At 40.5% G+C, this 25,000-nt stretch overlaps 1 protein-coding gene and 1 long non-coding RNA gene across 3 annotated transcripts in view; both read right to left on the bottom strand.

The window, feature by feature from the left end:
• LOC138052349 (uncharacterized) overlaps positions 1 to 25,000 on the bottom strand; it is a 183,548-nt gene that overhangs the window by 111,986 nt on the left and 46,562 nt on the right. The gene's annotated exons all lie outside the window — the stretch shown is intronic.
• The window catches only part of LOC138052340 (acyl carrier protein-like), a 49,227-nt gene that overhangs the window by 21,556 nt on the left and 2,671 nt on the right, over positions 1 to 25,000 (bottom strand). For both annotated transcript variants that reach the window (XR_011133045.1, XM_068898794.1), the window contains exons 2-3: positions 19,144 to 19,231; positions 518 to 619 (exon numbers count right to left, since the gene is read on the bottom strand). Coding sequence is in view for 1 of the 2 variants with exons in the window: in XM_068898794.1 (XP_068754895.1) it covers positions 531 to 619; positions 19,144 to 19,231 (177 nt within the window). In the remaining variant the exon portion in view is untranslated. The remainder of the gene's footprint in view (positions 1 to 517; positions 620 to 19,143; positions 19,232 to 25,000) is intronic.

Below are 25,000 nucleotides of genomic sequence, written 5' to 3'. Positions count from 1 at the left end.
GTGTCACAATTAGTGCTAAGCCTAAACAGCCATTTTAAACAGTGTTGGTCAACACTATTTACGTCTAAGCACCCATTTTATACAGGTTAGCTTTCAATAATTGTCACACCAGTTTCACTTCACTTGCTTGAAGCAATCGGCCATCACAACAATTGTGAAAGCTAACCTTCTTAAAATGGGTGCTTAGATTTAAATACTGTTGACCAACACTGTTCAAAATGGATGTTTAGGCTTAGCACTAATTGTGACACTGTTTACAACCAATAGTACTCACTCTAAATAGTATTTTTAGGGTAGTCCGTTTAGGCAGTCAGTCGGGGTAGTCCATGGACTGGGGATCAGTGTTTTCAGGTTACCCTAATAATAGAGTCTATCTAAGACTGAGAACAGCCATTTCTATAATATGATTTTCAAGCAAAACAAAGGTCCACCCATTTGGTTCAACAGGAAACATGTACATTGTATTAATTCCCACTGTTTGTTTAAGGCCTACAAATTAAGGCTTGCAAAATCTTACCATGTTACTGCAACTAATCTTCCTCCAATGCCTTGTGTATGAAATCTACAGCATCTTCTACTGAAAACACTTTTTCAGCTTCTTCATCAGAGATTTCAATTGCTGAAGTGAAGAATTCAAACTGTTAAACGGGGTCATTATACATGCAACATTTGGTGCAAAAGCAGAAGAAACCTAATCTCCCCACAGGTCAATCCTATTTATTGTAGTAACTGAAGAGCAGCAGACAAACAAGTTTCTTGAGAACATCAGTGAAGATGAACTTGTTTTGTTTTTGACAAATGAATTTCCCTTAATGTACATGACTGTAGAAAAGCCAGGAAGTGTGTTCTGTCGGTTTCAAAATGACATGAGCATCTTGGAAATGAACTAAATGATTAATTTTTCTTCATCTAGACAGATAATGAGTCTCGCTCCTGTCTTTATGCAGGACGAATTAAGTGATGAACCAGAAAAAAAACTTCCACAACTCATTAATAATTCATGAGTCTAACAGCCCATCAAAACACCAACAACGTTCATAGTTCTACATTAACAGGGTGACAACAGTAAGTTTATAATTCTATATCATTGCGGCGAAACAGCAAGTTCAAAGTTCTATATCAATGTCCTTGTCGTCATCTATGCCAACATTGTTTTCACAATTGGCTTTATTGACATCGGACTCAGTGACGACCTAACTAATTTCCAATAACACTGCCATTGATTGACAGTGATTATTATTGAATTATTGATTGATTGATTTTCATTGAAGGATTTAAGCAACCAAGGTGTTAATTGCACGATTTTGTTTTACAGCTAAACTTTTTTTTTTTTTTTGTGGGGTAGTGGGGGGGGGGGGGGGGGGGTTTATTCGAGAGGGGCGTCTATTTCAAACTTTCGACCACACCAGGGGTGTTTAATGGATAGTAGGCCTTTATAAGAAAGGGGGCATTTATTAGAGCATTTACGGTATTCTAAATAGCTTTTTGCATGTATCATGCATACACCAGACATTATCTGTTGCAACAGTTTATTTCATCCTCTTACATCAACTTACATCACATGACCATACCCAACCAAAATACCACATTTCCTCCTTCCTATACAGCTTCCTTATCATTAAATGCAACATGTAAAAAAAAAAAAACACAACCACAAATCCAATCTGTTTGGAGGCTTGACCACCCGTCCTGATCGAGTAACCACTTGGCCTGGTCTAGACTCAAGAGTGACCAGGCATGACAGTTTTGGACTGTGAACAAAGTTGTTGCCTTCTGAATCACTATCATTATTAACAACTGGTGAAGAAATAACACTAGACTTAAGAGAACCTCAGTGTCTCCTTCAGACTGAACTTGCAATCTAGTTATGGGAATGACAAATACCATTTCTGGTGAGATAATTTCCTTATTCCTCAGGCATCATCAGGTATCAAGTGATCAGCATGCACAAAACAACGATCATTGCCTGGAACTCAAACTAGACAAGTTTCTGGTCCTTTCACAGCCACAATTGTACCAGGTATCAACCTCTCCCTCATTCCCACGGTGTTTTAACCCTGACTGGCTGGTACAGAGAAAAAATTTGCTCCTTTGGGTGAAGCCCATCCTTGCACAAGTTTGCTGCAAGTTTCATTTCTACATGCCTTTGTTAACTGGGCTTTACCAAGGAGAGGTGTGTTCTGGGTTCCCTCTTCAAAAACAGCTTTGCAGGAGTCTTATTTTTTGTGGTGTGGGGTGTGTTTCTATAGCGGAACAGGACATCAGCCACCTTGTGCTGAACTGAACATGTCTCTCAGCCAAACCATTGGTGGAGGGATGATATGAAGGGCATAGAGTGTGCTTGATGCAATTCATCCCCAAAAATGTCTCCAACAACAAACTGTGGACCATTACCATGAGGCAGCCCATATCTAGCAAACAGAGCTCTTAAGGCCTCTATGGCAGCATTTGCAGTTGTGCGGTTCATAGGAAAGACTTCCATCCACTTAGAATGGCTGTCAACCACAAAAAGATATTGTTGACCCTTGACCTCAGCATAATCAACATGAATTCTTTGCCAAGGTTCAGTTGACCAAGGCCATGGTAATAAGGGAACTGCCATAGGGGCTTGACGAGCCTTGGTACAAACATCTATATCAAGGTCAATTCCAGGCTACCACACGAAAGACCTGGCAAGTGTCTGCATAAGCCAAATCCCTGGATGGCACTCACGTAACTCTTCCAACAAGCGTCGTTGGAATTTGAATGGTACGATGACCCGTCTGCCCCATAAAAGACATCCATTTTCTAAAGCCAATTCATCTCTGCGAACCTAAAACGGTTTACCAGAGGATGTATATTCATACACTTCTGTAAGTAGGCTATCCTTCTTTGTACCTTTATTTATCTCCGCTGCAGTTATGGGCAATTCATCCATCATAGATACACACACATAGTGTTCATCTGGATCAAAATCCTCATCATCCTGAGATTGTACTAGAAATCAACTGAAGAAGTCTGCATTTGCCTTGCAAGAAGAACCTCTGAATACAATGTCAAAATCATACCCAGACAAAAAAACCACTTAACACTGCAACCAAGCTGCAGCCAAGGGGGAAATACTAGATTTAGGGTTAGGGTTAGCGCCCTGCAGCTAACCCAGGATAACTGGAAGCAACATTATGTTACTGACATGTGTGTTGATGATTTCGCTTTCCTTTCGGTACTTGGTTGTTAAAATATTCTTCGCTTGTAAATAGCCTTCTGAGTTGAATGGCAGGGCGTCGATTATTGATCTGACTTTCGGATCCACGATCCACTAGTTCCTTTAGATATGAGAACTTCGTGATTGGGTATACATCAGACGAATCAATTCTGCTTTAAACTGGTTCCAAAATCGAAGCCAATCGGTGTGCATGCCTTTAAACTTCATAATTACAAGTTTTGGTAACTTGGCATTGATTGATTTATCCATTTTGTTTTGATCTTTCCGGCTATCTTCTATTTGCTTTTCGTACTTCAGCCTTTGCTCAAATTTTTCCTTTTCAAATCGCATTTCCTCTTCATATCTTCGTACTCTGATCTCAGCTGCGTGATCTTCTTCTTCTTTCTTTGCGGCTTCAAGCGACGCGATCTTAGATTGCTTAACCCTTGTGTCAAGATCAACAATGGTCGTTTCAAATACGCCCACATCTTCATCTAATCTTGTGCTCCAAAGTTGGATTTCATCTTCCTTTTCCCCCACTTCAAATCTTAATTCTAGTACGCTAACCTTAATGTCGTGGACTTCTTCCACCTTTTTTGCTAGGGTGTTGCGTAGCCTTTCCATTGCTGTGAAGTTTCCATTCTCTATCGCGGAGTCTGTTTGCGAACGTGTGAACTTCAATAGTTGAAGCTGCTGTCATTTCGATCTGATTGCTGTGTGTCCCGTTGGAAGTGCCACTTTTGTCGGGAACGGGTACTCGACAAATGGAGTCAGTCCTGTTAAGAGCAAGCTGGACACAATTTGATTAGCACATAGACCTAAAGATGCATTCCAGCTGAGATCATTTTTGGGAATGTTGAATTACTACTCAAAGTTTATCAAAGATTGTTCATCTAAATTGCACCCACTGTATGAGCTTCTCAGTAACAAGACTGAGTGGTTTTGGACCAAGGAATGTGAAGGGGCTTTTATAAGAAGTTCTTTCAAGTGAACTGCGGTCTCAGACATACTTAGTTGGGACACTTCATACGAATGTCGTCTATTCCCTTCTTGTGCGTTCCCTGCCCCTCCCAATGTTGTTTATCGCAGTTCAGTCACCAAATCTTTCAAAGCAACATTGAGAGGGAAGGAAGAGGCAGAAGTGTCCCAACAATTATGTCTGGGACTGTGGTTTTGGTCCATTATGACTCCCGAAAACCTACACTCTCATACTGAGTGTAGATGCCAGCCTTTATGGGATTGGAGCTGTGTTTAGTCAAGACAGCACTGAGCGGCCTGTGGAGTTTGCTTCTTGCACACTTAAGAGTGCAGAAAAGAATTATGCCAAAATTTACTTTGGTAACTAACCATCAACCCCTAACTAGGATTTTTGTTCCTAACCCTAACCCTAACCCTAACCCTAAAAGAAGACTGTGCGTTTAATGTGAAAGTGTGATCACACTACAAGAACGCAGAAGACAATTAAACCGTAAACAGTTGTGCTTCAACTGCACCGGCACAAGTCACAAGGCCCAAGAGTGTCGCTGCAAGTTTTGCAACCGAAGACACCGCTCTTCAATTTGCCCCGAGAAAGTACCCCAACAATTGCCGGAGCCTACGTCGGTAGCTACTGGGAAAGCAATCCATTGCCGCTGGCTGTTAGACACTGGTGCTGGGAGCTCCTACGCATTTGCCAGTTCGAAGAGAGTTTAAACGCATCAAAATGATGATGCAGGCAAGCAACAGAAAGATAGAGATTTACGATGTTGTCATCAGCAGTTTGACAGGAGAATTCCAGCTTCGAATCGAAGTGACTAAGGTGGACCGTGGCACGCTACTTACTCAGTTTGGATAACCCTCAGTACAAGGATCTGATGGAGCGGTACGATCACCTGAAAGGAGTCACAATGGATGACGTTGACTATAAAGAGGAGCTTCCTGTACATCTTATCCTTGGAACGAACGAATACGTGCAGATAAAGACCGAGACCACACCCAAGATCGGGAAGCCAGGAGAACTCATTGCCGAATTAACAAGATTAGGATGGACCATCATGTCACCCAGAAGTGAATCCAACCTCACAAACATGTTCCTGACCCAAACCTCTGCAGCTGACTATGAAGCCTTGTGTAGACTCAATGTCTACAGGACCATCCAGTTGGCGACCAAGATCTCGTCTTCGAAGAATTCAAGGAGAAACTCAAAAGAAACCCCGGAAGGGTGGTACGAAACTGGCCTGCTTTGGAAGGGAAATCACCCACCCCTGCCTAAAAACAAACACGGCAGCCTGAAACGACTAGAGAACCTTGTAAGGAAACTGGAGAAACAGCCAGGCATGTTACAGAAGTATGACGGGATCATTCAAGATCAGTTATCTGAAGGAATAGTCGAACGAGTGCACAGTGAACCACAAGGGAAGGAGTTTTACGTCCCGCATAAGGCCCTGATTTGAGAGGAGGGTTGTCCAAGACACCTGAAGAGACAGGAGTCGTAAAAAAGCTGTGTAGTTGGTATCGAGTCATTGATTCGGAGTAGATGGACATTTGTTGATACGACCCGTTGTCGAATGGAGAAATGCATCTCATTAGGGGGACATAGAATATTTCTAACACGCTGTAGGGCAAGAAACCCTTCTCCCAGTTGTTGATTGGTTCGATTCCTACGAATCGTGCCCATGTGATACAACCTGTTGTCCAATGGAGAAATGCGTCTCATTAGCGCGACTTAGAATATGTCCAACACGCTACATGCTGAGAGACGCTTGTCCGAGTCGTCGATTCGTTCGATTCGTACGAATCGTGCCCATACGATACGACCCGTTGTCGAATGGAAAAATGCATGCTGTATGCCAAGAAAGCCTTCTCCTTATTGTCGATTCGTACAAATCGTGCCCATGTGATTCGACCCGTTTTCGAATGGAGAAATGCATCTCATTAGCGGAACTTAGACGCTTGCTCGAGTTCTCGATTCGGTCGAGTTGTATCTTGTAAGAAGATTCGGAGGATGTTGTTCGACGGAGGTCGTGTGAGTCCACCGTGTTCACAATTCAGGGGCATCCGCCAAGAATATAGTTCAAAACCACTTAAACATAGCATTGTTAAGCGTATTTTAGTATTTAAACGGTAGATATAGACATATTTTTATCGCCTAAAAATTTTTTATCTGTTCGGATTCCCAAGCTGAAAGTCTAAAGGCGATCAAAACTTACCTTTTTCGAAAATTTTAGCCAGAAAAAAGGCTCCCAAAAATTCTAGGTGACCTTTTTAGGGTAAATATCCGTTGAAAATGGGCAATTATACCATTTTTCAGATGTTCAAAATCCCAGGAGAGGCAGGCGAGCAAGGAATTTTACAACAAATGTTCTGAAAATTCTAGATCTCAAATCGTCTTCTGAACAGATATTTTCCGAAAATTGACGTTGGGTGCCCCTGACAATTACTTTGGTGGCAAGGAATATTAATGTCACATTAGTTTGGATCTACCTCTTTATTGCTATCAAGCGCGAGGAATGCACTTCTACCTTGGAAGTTCAGGGCATTCATTTCTTATTGTTTAGTAACGCTTGATCATCTGCAACAGAAAGAGCTGTGCAAGGGAAAGCCTTTGGTAGGAAAATGTTTGCGCTTGAGACTGATAGCGCATAGCTTATAAATGGATCAGCATGTTTTTGTGTTAAAACTGAGACAAGAATTTGCACAAATATAATGCATGTTTTCTGTTTTGGTTGAGTTATTTTGTTGTTTTTTGATGTTTGCTAATTTTAAGTATGGGAATTATTGAGCCAACGAAAGGGGCATTGCCACATAATAATTCTTGAATTGTCAGGCGTAATATCTAGTTACGTGCGAGTTTCAAGTCCAAAGTCCCGGAAATATTTCCTTTGTTACATGATTTTCTGGAAATAATAACAGCAACTATTCGACTGGATTAGCAAGTGATTACTTTGGATTGCAGGCCAACTTCAGAGTTTTCACCGAAACGAGCTATCGCTTCATATGCGATACGTGGTTAAATATAATTACTTACTTACGTGTCATTCTGGTTTACTGATGATTTGAAAACGGGAACTATAGGGAGAACGCATAAGGTAGTTCTTTTGCAGTAGTTGTCGAGGGGTTGGTATGTTAGTGAATGCTTTTTACTGAGGAACTCAGGGAACTGTTATGTAAGGTATTGTATTTCGGAGTGAAATTTTCTTTACTATAAAGCCATGTTTTGTTGTGATAATTTCGATGTGATAAAGAATCATTGTATACGTTTTTTTTTGCAGCAGTCACTTCATTGGTTTCTTTCCTGTTGTTATAATCTTCCCAATGCTTTTTGCTGAAAATAAGAAAAAGAGAAAGTCTTGACATGTTTAAAAGTTCTGCCTTGCATCTTAGATGAACTCCGTAATAACTTAAAAGTTGTGTGGGCCCATTTCCCTTACTAGGGCCAACGCTCGGATGGGATAACTTGGGAATTTCTCCGCAATATTTGGGTAGCAATATTAAAATCCTACTTAGGTCATTCTTTAATAACTTTCTGTACTGAGCTCATTTTTCTTGTAACATTTCATTGAATGATAAAATGTACTCAAAATTCGCAAAAAGCCTGAGTTTCATGTAAACAATCTTTGCACTAGCAAGTCGTAGCAATAAATTGGATTAACCAGGAAGTGAAAGAAATATTGTTGGCTTCCCAAATAAATTTCATTTTACACTACAATGGCAAAATCATTTGTCAGAGAAATAAAATTCCTGTCTCTTCGCGTCCCGACTGCCGCACAATTTTTCTTCTTTCAAAGATTAACAAAAATAATATTTCTCATCAAGCGTTGCATCTTTTATGTTCAAATAACCTCTAAAAATAAAGACTTTTTAACGATTTACCTGTAGATATTTTTTGTCAAAATTTGCACAACCAAATCACAAAATAGCAACGCAAGCAAGAAATTCAGTCGCATTTACCTCTTCGTTGAATTCTCATACTTAACACAGGAATTTTTAGTTATTGTTAAAATGTTTCTGTATTCATTAGCAATCATGTCAAAATACCAAGTTGATGTTATGCATAATAGGGCAACATCGGGCAACAAAACAAGCTGCCAAAACACAACTAAATTAATTTCCCACCAGTGTTTAGCATTAAACCCTTTACTTGAATTATCCAGCAAAAAAATGCGCAAAAGCTTTCTTTCAAATAATTTCTGACTAACAAGAATTAGTGAAATTTCCTATTGTTACCGGAAGACTGTTGTTCAACTCCTTCTGTCTTTGATAAACCCATAAGTTACATGTACCAGAGGCTTTTCCATTTGATTTCAGTGTCGTACAAAACACCACACTTGGTACAATATTAGAACTACAGCTCACTTTGATTACGGCTTGACGGGCGAAAGATTGAGATTTGAGATTCCAGACATTCACTTTTCACCGCCTTGCTTGTTTATCCCATTTACGTTCCATTCTTTAAATCCATAAGGGTACATTTTCTTTAAAGATCCTCCAAAACGCCATTCGCATTTCAATCTTCGACCCATAAGTTACCAGAAGTGCCATACAGGCAACCCAGTAATAAGTCACAACATCCATTTCTTTGTGGCACCGGCTCTTAGAAAGCTTTAACAACGTGTTATACACACTTCCCCTGTTTGTCCGTTGGCACAGGCTTTTAGAACGGGGAATACACTTTCCCTTCTTTGTTTGTCGGCGCAGGCTCCGAGGTATACACACTTTCACTTCATGGCACGGGTTCTTAGAATGAAGCATACACACTTTCCCTTGTTTGTTTGTTGGCGCAGGCTCCAAGATATACACACTTTCGCTTGTCGGCACAGGCTTTTCGAACAAGGCGTGCACACTTTCCTTGCGTTCCTGTAAACCTTTGACTGCATGGGTTTTTAGATCGATGCATACACACATTGTCTCGTTTGTTTTGGTATGCGCTTCAGTGTGTTCATGTTTATGGACCTGTTATACACACTTCCCCTGTTTGTTCGTCGGCACAGGCTTTTAGAACAAGGTATACACACTTTCCCTTGTTTGTTTGTCAGAAAGGCTTCAAGGTATACACACTTTCGCTTGACAGCACGGGTTTTTAGAACGATGCATACACACTTTCCCTTGTTTGTTTGTCGGCGCAGGCTCTGAGGTATACACACTGCTGCCTTTTGGAACAAGGCATGCACAGTTTCCTTGCGTTCCTGTAAACCTTTGATGGCATGGGTTTTTAGCACGACACATACACACATTGTCTCGTTTGTTTTGGTATGTGGTTCAGTGTGTTCATGTTTATGGACAACCGCTCATTCACAAATTGGACCGCGACGCATACACACATTGACAGGCACAAAAATTAGCAACATACAATAGTCGAATGGAGACGGGTTGTAAAAGCGATTCACGAATCGTACGGATCGTTCCATTCGTGAGGACAGCTGTACGACAATTTTATCTAATGAGATGCATTTTTCGGGTGAACAGATTGTGTCTTCGATTCGGGCAGTTTCCACATAAAAATAAGAGACATACTGCCACTATAACATGCAATAGTGGAATGGAGACGGGTCGTAAAAGCGATTCACGAATCGTACGGATTCACACAAGCACTGTTCGGTTTGTCCACGTCGCCATTCTTACTTGGGGGGTGATCGATCAGCACCTAAAAAATCTTCAGAACATCTACCCAAGGGAAGTAGAAGAGATCCAACTAAGCCTCTACATGGACGACTTAATCAGCGGTGATAAAACCGTGGCTGGTGCACAGCACCTGAAACAAACACCACAGTCCATCTTCAGAGCAGGGAAATTTGAACTGCACAAATGGCATTCCAATGCCTCATCCCTGGAACAGCCTACTCCCCACGAGTAAACAATGGAAGAACGCCCCACTACCCATCAAAATGAAAACCAGAGATATGCCAAGGACCAGTTAGGAGTCAAGCAAGGAGAAACAAAGCTGCTTGGTGTACCATAGGACAAACGAGAGGATACAATACAAACCAGTTTCCCTGACCCGATCAGGAAAGCAACTAAGAGGGAAGTCCTTGGAAAGATCGCCAAGATCTACGATCCCCTCAGTCTAGTATCACCAATCACTCTGGAAGGGAAATTTCTTTACAGAGCAGTGTGTGAAGCCCGAATCCCATACCAAGAGCTACCACAGGAACTCGAGATCCGTTGGCAAACCTGGGAGAACAGCCTTACGGGCAAGGTAGAAGTAGCAAGAAGCATTGCCCAGCACCAAGAAGAAATCACTAGCATCAAACTTCATGCCTTTGGCGACGCGAGCAGCCAGGGCGTGTCAGCTGCAGTTTACGCCATCACATATCAACCGACAGGGGTATCACAAGGACTCGAACTAGTGTGGGGGCACATGGCAGCAAATCTTGTGGATAACGTTAAAGAAGCACTGAAAGGTTTCCCAGTTGAAAGTGCTTATTGTTGGCTCGATAGCAGCGTAGCTCTTCACTGGATCAAGAGAGGTCGAGACTACAAGCAATTTGTTAGTAATCGAGTGAGGAAAATCCAAGAGAAGAAGTACATCCAGTGGAAGGAAAACCCTGCCAACCTGGGTACCCGAGGTGGGCATATATACAACTGCTCAGATCTGTGGTGGCATGGGCCAATGTGGTTACCTTTCCCAGAGAGTTGGCCGGCAGATATTGCCACCACGCCTACCAAGGAATCACAAACCGAAGCCAAGATCATACGGGAAGTTCTGGGCATAACTGTGAAGACGGATGATGATCTAGACCTGGTGATGCACAAGTATGACTTATGGAAGGCCATCCGAATCTGCAAGGAACTGCTGAGCTAAATGCCAGCAGAGGATCACCGGCCCTTATCACTACCAAAGAGACAGCCAACCAGTTGCAGTTCTGGGTAAGAAGATCACAAGTCAGGAGTCAAGGCACCACCAAATTTGACAAAGATCAAATGAAACTGAACCTCCAACAGAACAGGGATGGGATATTTGAGTGCTGAGGACGTATTCAAGGACACTACCCAATTTACCTACCGGACGATGGCGTGTTAACTGGAAAATTAGTGACGCACTTCCACACCCAGACCCTACATGGGGGAGTTGGTTTGACCATGGCCAAAGTATGCGAAACGTATTGACTACGCCGGACCAGTCAAGTACCGTGCAGAAATAAAGAAGGGAAAGCGTACATAGTCCTTCCCTTGTGCCTGTAGCCTGTCCCGAGCCTTGTACCTCGAACTGACAAAGACCATGGAGACCGAAGAGTTTATCAGTACCTTGAAGCGGTTCATAGCAGGAATCTACTCCGATAATGGCAGGACCTTTGTGGCTGCTGCAAAGTGGTTACGGAATGTGATGGAAGACGAGCGCCTCCATGACTACCTTGCCAACATGAACATCAAATGGCAGTTCAATCTCAGTAGAGCTCCATGGTGGGGTGGGCAATTTGAACGCATGGTCGGAATTGTCAAGCAAGCCTTCAACAAGTCTGTCGGAAATGGAACTTTCACCTGGGAAGAACTGCAGGGCGTGCTGCTGGATGTGGTAGTCGCTCTGAACAATCGTCCTCAGAGTTATGTGGAAGAAGATGTGCATCTTCCTTTGTTGACCCCGAATATGTTCCAGTTCGGACGCCCTAACTTGTTGCCTCATCCTGCAGCACACCACCAAGAGAAAACTGATCTGAGAAAGCGTGCAAGATATCTAGCGAGATGCAAGGATGTGCTCTGGAGAAGGTGGTCTGCCAAGTACCTAAGGGGACTATGTGAAAGGCACTACATGAAACACAACATTAATACAAACTCTCATAAGTTGATCAACATTTAAGCTAGAAATCCTTGCACGCAACTTAACCTTAATCCTGTTTTGAAAACTGAAACCTCTTTCACAGTCTGCTGTTGAGAATGGTAAAAGCACGGCAAGTTGAGCCAGCTTCAGCAGTTCTGGAAACTGCTCACAATACTTGTCAAAAATTTCCCCCACAACTCTTGAAAAGACAACCCAGAATAATTGTCCCTCACCAAAGGAACAAGTACTTGCAGTTCTAACTTACACTTGTTTGCATCTATCAAAGCTGGACAAACACCCTTGTCCTGACCATAATGGTCAAGCAAAACTTCTAACATACCCTCCAACTTTGAACTTGAGTATGCTAGTGATTCTTTAAAATTAAGCACAGAGAAAGCAGAAATTACACCACCCTGGGAAACAGGAAACCTATTTTGCACATTTTCTATGATTTCATCTATAAAATTAACCCTTGCCCTCTGAAATGTCACCCTTTCACTAGAACATGAAATATCTATCCCCTGAAAATGCAGGGAATCCCCTTCTTGCCCATGTATGCTACTGATAAACTTATTTAAATGAGGACCATTAGTTTCCTTCATAGCTGCAAGGGCTTCAACAGTTGAAGTCACAATTGGCATTACCACTGAGAAGTCGATATCTACTCTCTGAAAGAGCTTGCTCACATTTTGCATTACTGGCACAAGATCCATAAGAAAATGCATGGTTGCAATAAACTCAAACTTTGTAAAGGCCTTATACAAGCCCTTAGCCTTTGCATTACCCTTTCCCTCATCAGAAGCCTCATCCCCCAGGGTTGTTGTGATGGAAGCCCAACAACAGAATACATTATTCAGAGCCTTAAAAAAAGCAAGCCACCTAAGACTGTGGACTTCTTTGACACTTAAAATTGGCTCTTCTAGAGCTTCCTGAACGGTTTGCAACTTACTACATCTTACAGCTGAATGTTGAAAAAAATAATATAAACCAGTTAATGTTTCGACAAAACCCTTGATTAAAGAAACCTTATTTGCACCTTGTGAAGTACATAAAGCAAAACGATGAGCAACACAATGAACATTGACCATAAATGGATTGTGCTCCCTTAACTTTGTGGCCACCCCATTCTTAGAACCTAACATGACAGAAGCTCCGTCAGACCCAAACCCAACAAGTTTTGAAGGAGAAACACCAATCTTAAGAAAATATGCGTCAATAGCCTCCTTAATTGCTGCTGCAGTTTCCATTATTTAATTCTAAATTACAAAGAAATCGAGTCAAAACTCGTCCCTTAGAAATAAATCTTACATACATGATAAGTTTGTTCGTAATTATCAAGTCAGTGGATTCATCGATAAGGAGTGAGAGGTACGAGCTGCCTTTGAGTTGTTGCAGAGGTTCTTCTTCAATGACATCCGAAAATGCCTCCAAAAGGCTTTGTGCTGTTGTTCTGGAAGTGTACGTGCAGTTCCCTCCAGCTGACAGACCTGATGAGCAAGATCTTCACAACCTGGTAAATACGAAAGTAAATACAAGATTGAAAATCGCATAGGGCATTGATGACCGCCATTTTGAAAACTGCGATTACTGGGCCGAGAATGTGACGCTACGCCTCCATGACAAGCGTATGTTGCAAGAACTAAAAAAAAAAACGAAGCGAATGAACGCGAAAAGCCATCATTGGTAACAATTGTGCATCAGAAAGAACAGTCAGATAAAAGCACTGGTTAAGTATAAATGAATGTCACGTCTTACCTTGGAAACAAAGAAATTCAATCATCTCTCCGTAGTGGGAGATCGGAAGATTCATCTGCGTGACGAAGTAAGCTGTCTTCATTGCTGACATTATCGCCTTTTCCTGGTTACTCCAAACTTTTTTGGTTGCAACGTTCATGTATCGGCGAAGGATCTTCTTCGGAAGTTCGTTGTTCCGCACGTGACAAGGGGATTGTTTTTTTTCGCATCGATGCAAGTGGAGCAAAACATTTTCCCGTCTTTGAACTCCAGCCATTTGAAATCGCTGAGCCATTGGCGACAAAATGACTTGCAGACTTTGACATTAGGCACTGATTGGGAACTTAGCTCGTTGGCTTTTCGCTTTACGCTAGGTTGATTACCGAACAACGTTGACTGCTTCATCTTCAGGATTTGAAAATGATGCGAATACATTTTACTTCTAAGTTATTCTGACGCTAAAAATGAAAATACACCAACCATGATTCTCTCTTTGTTGTGCCAATTCTAGATGGATCAATCAACGTCAAGTATGTGGAAAATAGCGCCATTGTTAATATAAATATAGCGAGCGCGTTGTTGCGCTTTCAATTTATGAATTTGCATATATTCAAGCATGAAATTTGTGCGTCCACAAAGACCCTTCTTAGCATTTTAGGACGTCCAAATGCAAAATATTGCATCCCAGGCCGCAATGACGCGCTCTGGATGCAACGCTGGACATCCTCTGATGTCTTTGTGCCTGAGATAATTTTCATCTGTGATGTACTCGTTTCAGAGCTCCTGCAGATGTCAATGCACTTGTTAAGTGTGAGCTTTCGCTCCTGTAGAAGTCGTTTTGTTGTGGGTTTTGGATTCCCAACACAATCCTGTCACAGATAAGCGATTCTCTGATGCAGTCACAGAAGTTACACGTCTGCGGAAAGTGTACGCAACTCAGACACGTATGCATCAAAGGTTTCTTCTGAACTGTTGAACACATAAGGTTGGTGCGTTTCGTTTGTTTTGCCAATCGTGAATTCGTCAAATTTTTGTATAATGCTTTCCAACTTTTTAAAAATGATCATTGAAGTTCTTCGGTCCCAATTACGTCCGTCCAGGTCCTAACAGGAATCACCAGTATTGTTGTCGGCACATTATATCACCGTCCAAGCGCAACCGATACGCATATGCTTGACTACCTTTACGATTGTTATCAGTAATCGAAGCTCGTTTCCGTGGATGCGGAATTATATTACTTGGTGATTTCAAAGAAAACCAAAGAAAATGCTGACCTATTCGCTGATCCAATAGCAGATATTATTAACCAATCCTTTAAAGAACAAAGACTCCCCCAGTCTTGAAAGAGGCCGATATTGTTCCTATCCCCAAGCAGAAACCAATTAAAGACGTTAATAAACACCTACGCCCGATATCGCTCACACTCGTTTTATACAAGATTGCTGAGGAATACATAGTGGATCACATCAAACCAGCTATACTTGCAAAGTAGATGAACACCAATATGGAACGGTTCCAGGGTCCAATACTACCGTCGCACTCATTAGTATGATTCACGCATGGCTGAGCGCTACTGATGGTAATGGTGCTACTGTTCGTGGTCGTCTTATTTGACTTTCGTAAGGCGTTCAACCTCATCGATTACACGATTTTGATGCAGAAGCTCTCGACTTTGGCCTCCCTAGTGGTATTGTCACTGGATAAAAGATTTCCTAACAGACCGCAGACAACGCGTCAAGCTTGCTCAAGATTGCTACTCTGAATGGGGAGTACTTCCATCAGGAGTGCCCCAAGGTACTAAATTGGGTCCATGGCTGTTCACCATCATGATCAACGACCTTTCTATCAACGGAGTTCCAATATGGAAGTATGTTGACGACACAACCATAGCTGAAACAACCTTACAAGTAAGATCCAGCAGTATGTTGATGACCTATCCCAACAAGTGTCTGCCGACAAGTTCCAGCTGATCGAAGATAAATGTAAAGAACTGCGAATTAGTTTTACACGATCCAACAGGGATTTGAGCCAATAAAGGTCAATAACAAGAACATTGACTGTGTTAGTAAAGCCAAAATTCTTGCCATAACGATAGCAAACGATCTGAAGTGGAATGACCATGTGGACACAAGTTATCAAGAAAGTTGACAAGCGTTTATACTTTCTGAGTCAACTTAAACGAGCCAAATAAAACCCAAAGGACCTTACAACCTTCTACATCACCTGTATTCGATCTATGATGGAGTACGCATGTGCATTATTTCATGATAGCATGCCACACAATATCTCTCCAATGATCTAGAGTACTGTCAGAAGTGTGCCTTGCGCATTATTTCATCTGGGCAGAAGTTACAAGCAAGCACTAGATGAAACTGGTCTAGTAAAAACTATCAGAGAGGCGCCAGATGATTACATGTAAACTATTTAAGGAAACATGCAGACCAAGACACAAACTGAACAAATTTTTGCGTACCAAACAAGAACATTTAGTAACACCAAGTTCTTAACTAAAAGAACCCATTTAAAGTTTTATTAATAACAATGCAAGGAAAGCCGGCACCGTTTTATAGTTTTTAATTATGGATACTTAGTTACACAATTATATTTAATTCATATTAACTAGTGGTTTTTTTTTTTTTAAGTTACCACCCTCAGGCGCAACGCGAATCCCGTCGAGCGCTACAGGAATCATGTCGCGCGCTACGCGATTCGCGTCGCGTGCGATGGTAAGAAATCTGTAAGTGCAGTGGCTTGACGCTTGCGCGCGATTTTAATTGTCCTTTTGTTTCAAATTTTAACGGTGGAAGGTGTTTGTGAAAGGCCAATTTTCGAAGAAAATATGCCTATGATAAATTGCAGTATCTTCGTATGTAAAAATGTGGCAATTTCCGAGCACATTTCATTGTTTACAAAGCTTCATTCGCCGATCAGCAAACCGTGAATCAAGCGCTTTTGTAAGGAAAGTAAGTTCTCATATTATTTACGCGTTTCAAGATAATAATAATCCTTGGTTTGTGTTTCCTTTTGGAGACTAGTTCTGAAAATTTTAAACGCAAATTTTAAACCTGATGGTCAAAGACTGAAACGCTTCAGTAATTAATGCCTTATCGAGTGCGAACTTAAGATTGTGGACGCTAACAGCACTGCTGACTGTAGCTATAAATATAATCATATATTGTTGCTATGTAGAAAGGATGTTTTGGAATAAAGTTAATTGTAGTTTTATTCAGTGTAATTATTATTTGTTGCTGTTAATGTTCGTCTGTGCGTCGAGAACAAATTTATCCTTTCATTGCGCATGAAGTTTCGTTTTCAACGTTTGCGGATATTTAAAGAATGTATGTTTTAAATTTCACACTTGAAAAGGTTTGAAGTTGGCAAGAAATTTTAGCAACGCACCATGGACATTGTTTTTGTAAGAATTTTTCCACCAAGTGGACGATGTTTCAACGAAATCGTCGCTTATTCCGTGTCTGAATTTTAGAAACACCTTGTATGAAGAATTACTTTCCATCGGAATTTTCGTTTGTAAACTAGACGCATGTTTTTGTTGACGCTTAAACGTCGTCTCCTTATGGCAATTTCGACGTGAATTTTTTTTACTGATATTCTGACAGTCTATCGCTAATTTCCAAACAAATGAAGAAAATCAGACCCACACACACATGATCGACGATCGATTTAAGGTGTGGAAAAGAAACTTGCATGGATCGATTTGAAGTCAACTCCACGCATTTATTAACTTTACACAGAAGATCGCCGAATTTTTTCCACCAAATGGTCGATGTTTCAACGAAGTCATCGCTTGTTCGCATGTGAAGAATTTATTTTTCATTGGAATTTCCGCTTGTAAACCAGATGGCATGTTTACTGTAGCTTAAACGTCGTCTTCAATTCGCAAATTCGCAGTTTGTAATTTAGACAATTCCCATACAATTTAACAAATCAAAAATCGCCTTCGCTTACTCAAGCAACTGCAGAGATAATTTATACGCGAAATTGATTGATTTCGCGTAACACATTAGTTGCTAATATATGCCAGAAATTTACGCTTCGATTCCTCGCGATACGCGAATCGCGTCGCATGCGACAGGAAACGCGACGCGAGGTGGTAACTTACTTTTGAGCGGTACTGTATACATACATCCTTATATTAGGAGGTAGTGTGGCCCAGTGGTTAGGGCGCTTGCCTTGAGATCCGGAGATCCCAGGTTCAAGACCCGCTCTGACCACTCGTTGAATTTGTTTCCTGGTAGTCCCTGGTTCAACTTCCAAGCTGCACTTGTAAATAGCCAACTGATTTGCCTCCGACCAGTTGGGATTCTTAACAGTTGTAGTTGTTGTGTTCTGTTGTTTCGTTGATTGTGTTTCATTGGCCCTGAAAAGCCCCTATGGGGAGCGGTCAATTAAGTATGTATGGTAGCTTAAACGTCGTCTTCAATTCGCAAATTCGCAGTTTGTAATTTAGACAATTCTTTTTAACAAATCAAAATCGCCTTCGCTTACTCAAAGCAACTGCAGAGTAATTGGAAATGATTGATTTCGCATAACACATTAGTTGCTAATATATGCCAGAAATTTACGCTTCGAATCCTCGCGATACGCGAAGCGTCGCACGCGACAGGAAACGCGACGCGAGGTGGTACTTACTAGTGGCGGTACTTATACATACATCCTATATTAGGAGGTAGTGTGGCCCAGTGGTTAGGGCCTTGCCTTGAGATCCGGAGATCCCAGGTTCAAGACCCGCTACACCACTCGTTGAATTTTTCCCCCTGGTTCAACTTCCAAGCTCACTGGGCCAACTGATTTGCCTCCGACCAGTTGGGAAAAGTTGTAGTTGTTGTGTTCTGGTTGTGTTTCGTTGAAAAGCCCCCTTGCAGGCAGTTTGAAAAAGGAAATGCACAGGCTGTTGACCCCACCCCACCTGGGAACAGAAAAAAACAGATGTTTGGCTCTTTTATTGCTGCCACTGAAATTTTGACTTCAGTTACACTTTATCGGCCAGCTTTTTGCACGGCCATTCATTCAAACGGCAACTAGAAAGGCAACACCAGTGGAAAGAAGCAACTAAAATTCTACAAACCACCTGCTTTAAGTAAACAGACTAAAATACTATAAGAAGCAACTGATCGAAGATTTTGTTGCTTTAAGTTAGAGATTAGAGAACATGTGGAATGCTTGTAAGGTAGATATTGGAGCACAGGGTACATGTATGAAGTCGCTGATGTTTCAGTTTAGTAGTTTAGTAGAATGATACAGGAGGTAATAGGTCAGTTTCATATTCTAACGGTTGGACTGGAAAATTAATTTGCATTTGAAAGATTTGCCCGCATTGGCCTCCATTTCATGCTAGATCCAGTCCAGCCGTGAGAATTTGAAACATGTACGGTCTATTGGGACTGAAATGCATCCCTTCCCTCAAATTTTCACTTCTCACATCATTATTTTCATTATTCCATGTACATGGATAAAGTTGTAAAGACCTTACCAAAGTCATCCTCTAAGGCCATGACAATTTCAACTATATCCAAGCTGTCCAATCCAAGGTCATTAACAAAATGACTTTTGATGGTGAGCTAAGGAGAGAGATACAAATTATTGTTACTGTAGGTTCTTTTTTTTTTTCACCTGTTACAATGCACTTTGTGCAATAATCACATCATTACCTTCAGTATGAGTTACTATCACACGCAGACATACTCCTACCTACTGTAAGCATGCTTATGCCACATGTACTTTCATAGCAACATACACTGTAGAATTAACACAGCCTCTGTGTACACTGAGGACATAGCCATTAAAAAAATGCACACGTTGGCCAAGGCTTTCACAAGGTGGACATTAGAGAAGTGCACGAGGTTTGCACCTGTGTCCACCTCAGGAAGAACGAATGAAGAACAAGAGGAACCATTGCAAGACAAATCCTACAAGCAAGGAATCAAACATTAAATTATCATACAGCTGTAGTAATAATAATAATAGCAATCTTATCCGCAATCCGCAAATCTCATCCGCAATCTTATCCGCAACCTAGCCAAGAGAATAATGAGGCAAAGATCTTGTGGGACATACCCTGGAAATTGGAAAAATGTCCAACGAATGGTGCAAATAGACCGGATATCAGTGTATTGGATGAAAAGAATAAAGAATGGACAACAATCACAATGAGAACTAAACAAAAGAAAGACAAATATATAGATTTAAAAATAGGTATTAAGAACTTATACACAGGTCATAAAGTAAAGTTCATTACAGTAGTCTTTGATTTTCTCGCAGTACTACAAGGATCTTGAAGAACTTACCAGCATACTGTATTAGATAACAACTTAGCAAAGATAACTATTGAACGCTCACAAAAGTGGATCATCTCCCAAAACTGTGAAATAGTAAAAAGGTTTCTCTCATAAACTGATTTTGGTTAAAGCCGTTTATGGATGATGAAGATGTATAATATAGTATCTTATTGGCATGTTTTTAATTCTTTTGTTATTGTTCATAAGCATCATGCTATGAATTTTACTACTTTTATTTGTTAACTATCATAATTATGCATATGTAAGTTTCACAATATTACATCGTAATTTGTTAGATTGATCATAGTCATAAGGTTTTATAGGATAGTTACCGGTATATGAGCACCATTGCCCAGGTCCACAGGCCCGCAAAGGTTGTAAAATCATTTGAGGATATTTCAATAAAGTCTCCAATAATGGGACTTGACACTGCATTTTCCAATTGGAAATGGGAGAACATCCTAACGTAAGAAGGAAGTTGAATTGCTTATGTTATTTTGCAAAAACAAGCATTTGGATTCTCGAAAAGTAATTCTCGCCACCTGTCACAGAGGCTCGACTGTGACACAAAGCAGGAGACCTAATAGACATTGCGCTGAACCTATAGCTGAACTTTCACATTGCAGCATACCGGTATGTTGTTGCACAAAAACTTGAGCCTTATGATGTAATTGATGTTTGAATACTATGCCAATGTCCTTGTGCTTCATTGTGACTGCATCTTTCCTGGCGCTTGTTCAATTTGTTATCTTTGATAAAAAAATAGGTACACATTGCGTATGTGTGATAGTGCAGTAACACAGCACTGTATTATTGTCAGCTGAGCTGCATTTTGTCTTCCAGGAGATTCAACTTATCTTTGTATAACATGTAGCTCAAATTGTTTTTGTGCCATATATCATGAAAGTACTATGGTGGATGTGTTAGGTAAATAGCCCCCTGATGACAAGACATGTGGTTACCAGTAAAATAATAAACCCAGAAAGATTGAAGAAAATAAAAGGGAATTGAGAAACACTGGCTTCGAGGCTGATATGTTGATAATTTCCAAGTTACCTTACAACTTGTTTTTCACCACAAGGTTAACAGTGCACTCTGAGCTTCTGACAGCTTTCTAAGACAAAAGTTCACTGAAGTTAAGCCCTGTCAGGTGGAGTTAGTATTTGGATGGGTGACTTGTCAGAAACATAGGGCCGAAAATTCTATTTTAACGCTCAAAAATGCAAACTAAACAAGGTACAGATTTTGTTAGCCTGCTTTATGCAAAACAAATATTGATTCAAAATTAAATAAATAATTAATGTTGATACACAGGTTTTAGGAAGAGCAGAAGGAAGTTTTCAGGAAATATTAATTGAGAATAAAATATTTTGCCAACAGCAACAAAATTTACGACATGCAAACAACTTAAATTTTGAACAGACAAAGATAACAGGTTCCCATCAGCGAAAAGTACTTTGGGAGATTTTCCTATTGTACATGTATGTAGTTTTGGCTGCACAAGAAAATCGCAAAATCAAAAGTGACAGTGACATCAAATTCAGCTGGTGCCGTGATCAAGTTTCCTGGCATGTTTACTCGTGAAACAAAGGATACTTCTGTGTCAAAATGATGCCAAGACACAGAGTTTTGTTTTTGCTAGTTTCCTATTTTTTTCTTTCAAGTGTTGATTGACAAATTGTTGATTGACCAGAAATGTGCGAATTAAACACAAAGATCACAATCACCAACTCTTGAGGTTGACCATTGTTTCTGCAAAGTCAAAAATTTACTCTCCTACAGCTGTAGACAGAGTTATTTATCACCAGGTAATTCCATGATTTTGGAAATAGCAGCTCCTTTATTATTCATCAGCGTTACAAATTCTTGCCGACTTTGAGGTTCATTTTGTTGAAACTCAAGCACACTTCCAAGAAACCCGTTTATGTTCGTGAGTTATGCACGTGCTGCGGGCCTATTGTCACCACGGACTTACACTCTTACAATCATAAAACCCGGTGACATAGTGTGTAGTACACTTACAGTGCACTACACGGGTTGTTACCGTTGATGTTGTTGAAAATCTTCTTCATCACAGGACCAGAAGCTAAGTAACTCTTGATTCCCGCGTGTTAAAGCCTGACCAAGCTCATAAATTGGCATATTTTTGTTTGATGAGGAAGCATTTATCCAGCCAACGTTAACTTAAAATCTGCATGCTTAGCTTTCTACTCGCTCTTTCATCTGAAAATAATGTGTCACATGATTTTTTTTAACAGCTAAAAACAATTTCAATCTTTCATCAGAACCAAGCATGGAAAAGTCATCTTATATCCATGGGTTTTGCTCCTTGCTCTAGTACTCATATCAAGGCTTTATCATTCTGCCTTTTAATCATATCCCCATCTTAATGGAAACGGTAAATTAAAATTAAAAGAAAAAAGAAGGTCAAGTCACATAATAAGTGTCCATAGAAGTCACAATGAAAATGAACGATGCCACATTAATAGGTTTAATTATACGTTAATGGTTGTTTTAAGCAGTTTCGGGCAACAAGTTGTCCGAATTTTTTGGGTAAACATTCCCCAATGTCAAAAAGAAGCGTAATGACCGTGAATCAAGGGCCTTTGTAAGAAAGTAAGTTTTCGTATTATTTACGCATTTTCAAGATAACAATAATCCTTGGTTTGCGTTTCCTTTTGGAGACTCGCTCAGAAAATTTTAAACAAATTTTAACCCAATGGTCAAACAATCAAACGCTTCAGCAACGCTTCAGGTAATTTATGCCTTATCGAGTTGCGAACTTAAGATTGTGGATGATAACAGCACTGTTGACTGTAGCTATAAATAATCACCATATTGTTGTTATGTACACGTAGATAGGATGTTTTGGAATAAAGTTAATTGTAGTTTTATTCTGTGTAATTATTATTGGTTGCTGTTAATGTTCGTGTGCGAGCGTCAAGAACAAATTCATCCTTACATTGCACATGAAGTTTCGTTTTCAATGTTTGCGGATATTTAAAGAAGTCTGCTTACGAGCCTAGAAAGCCAATCAGGCCGGCGCTTATCTCCGGTTTCTGTAGCATGAAGCGACTAAAAGTATTTCTACTCCCCCCTGGATGGGATGCCAGTTCATCGCAGGGTTACCCCCAGCATTAAATTCGCCGGTACCCATTTATACACCTGGGTGGAGAGAGGCACCGTGGGAGTAAAGTGTCTTGTAAATATTATGTCTCTGTCAAACAGTATACTACAGTGATGAGATGATATGAAATGGATCATATATGAACTGTGGATATGAATTCAAGTGAAGCTATGATCCTCACAGTTATGAACGCAATTTTTGCAAATTGCGTATAGAAGCCTGAAAATTTCAGGATTTTAACGGCGTTTGAATGTGTGACCTCGCGATAGCAATGCGACACTCTAACCAACTGAGCTATGCACCCACTGACGTTGGGAGCTGGTCATTTGTGGGTTGCAATGTTCTCGTGAGGAATGAACAACGATGAAAGGATATATGAAATGGATCATAAAATTATATGAACTGCGGATATGAAATCAAGTGAAGCTATGATCCTTGCAGTTATGAACGCAATTTTTGCAAATTGCGTAAAGAAACCTGAAAAATTCAGGACTTCAACGGGGTTTGAACCCATCGCCTCGTGATACCTGTGCGACGCTCTAACCAACTTAGCCATGAAGCCACTAACGTTGGGAACTGGTCATTTGTGGGTTCCAATGTTCTCGCGAGGAATGAACGCAATTTTTGGAAACTGCGTAACGAAGCCTGAAAAATTCAGGACTTCAACGGGGTTTGAAGGCAGTTCACAGTCTCCAGTTCATATATGACCCATTTCATATATCATTTCATCCCTGTTCATTCCTCACAGGAACATTGGAACCCACAAATGACCAGCTCCCAATGTCAGTGGCTTCATAGCTCAGTTGGTTAGAGCGTTGCACCGGTATCGCAAGGTCATGGGTTCAAACCCCATTGAAGTCCTGAATTTTTCAGGCTTCTTTACGCAACTTGTAAAAATTGTGTTCATAGCTGCGAGGATCATAGCTTCACTTGAGTATACTACAGTACTACATACAAAAAGAATGCAAACAAATTTTGCACTTTTGCACTTAATTTGTTGAAGGGTAAGCAATTTATATTTTTTCTTTGCTTGATACTTCCGTGACTTGCAAACCAAGAATTGGGTTTTAGGGCATGTAAGCAAATCGGAAATGTCGTCAGTCAACAACGACAATTCGAATGCATTTCTTGACTTTACTGGCGCCTTAGACATCATATTTATGACAGTTCCAGAACCAGATTTCAACCTACATTAAGACCACTGACCAGGACTTGGCAGGAGTGATAAGACAGCTTAATCATTTATCTACGTGGAGATAAAGGACTTGATGCGAGAAGAAAAGTGAACTTGTAAGCATCAAAGTTAACTTTGAAGTGTGACTTCTTCTAATCAATCAAAACAATAAGGGAATTACACTGTTATATCTTTTTATTGACAAAGTATCCATTGAGTAAAGGAAAGGAAATCGCTTGTAATGCTTGTCTAAAGTTTCAGTCAGGTCGTGTTTACACTTAAGGTTGAGTGAAGAGTACAGTTGTTGATTCCATTCATTCATTAAAACGTGAAACGCTAACTGACACTTTTACGAAATTTCTGTTTCAAGATTAGGATATTTCGATTAGGTTCTTAAATTTTCGTTTCAGTACATATGAACTCCAACCGAGATTTCGTTGTTAGATTAGAAAATTTTTGTCCTGTGTTCAAACTTTCGTGCGACTCAGCGAAATTTCAAAGAAATTTCGCAGGAAAAATCACACTTCTTCTCCCGAAATTTCGAGAGAACAATAACCGAATTTCGTTGAAATTTGTTTGCATTCTTTTTGCACAGTACTGTATTTTACATTTATACACATACATCTAAGACACTCAAAACATACCTACAGTAGAGCTGTTTTGTCTTCACAGTAAATGATAACAACTCACAGCGACTTTCGTGAGGTCACGATCATTATTTTAAAGTCGCCATAGACTTGACAGTGAATTA

This window comes from Montipora capricornis, chromosome 6 (assembly GCF_036669925.1).
Source record: "Montipora capricornis isolate CH-2021 chromosome 6, ASM3666992v2, whole genome shotgun sequence".
Taxonomy (NCBI): domain Eukaryota; kingdom Metazoa; phylum Cnidaria; class Anthozoa; order Scleractinia; family Acroporidae; genus Montipora; species Montipora capricornis.
Note: the sequence above shows the minus strand (reverse complement) of the source record. Positions and strands in the feature narration are given on the sequence as shown.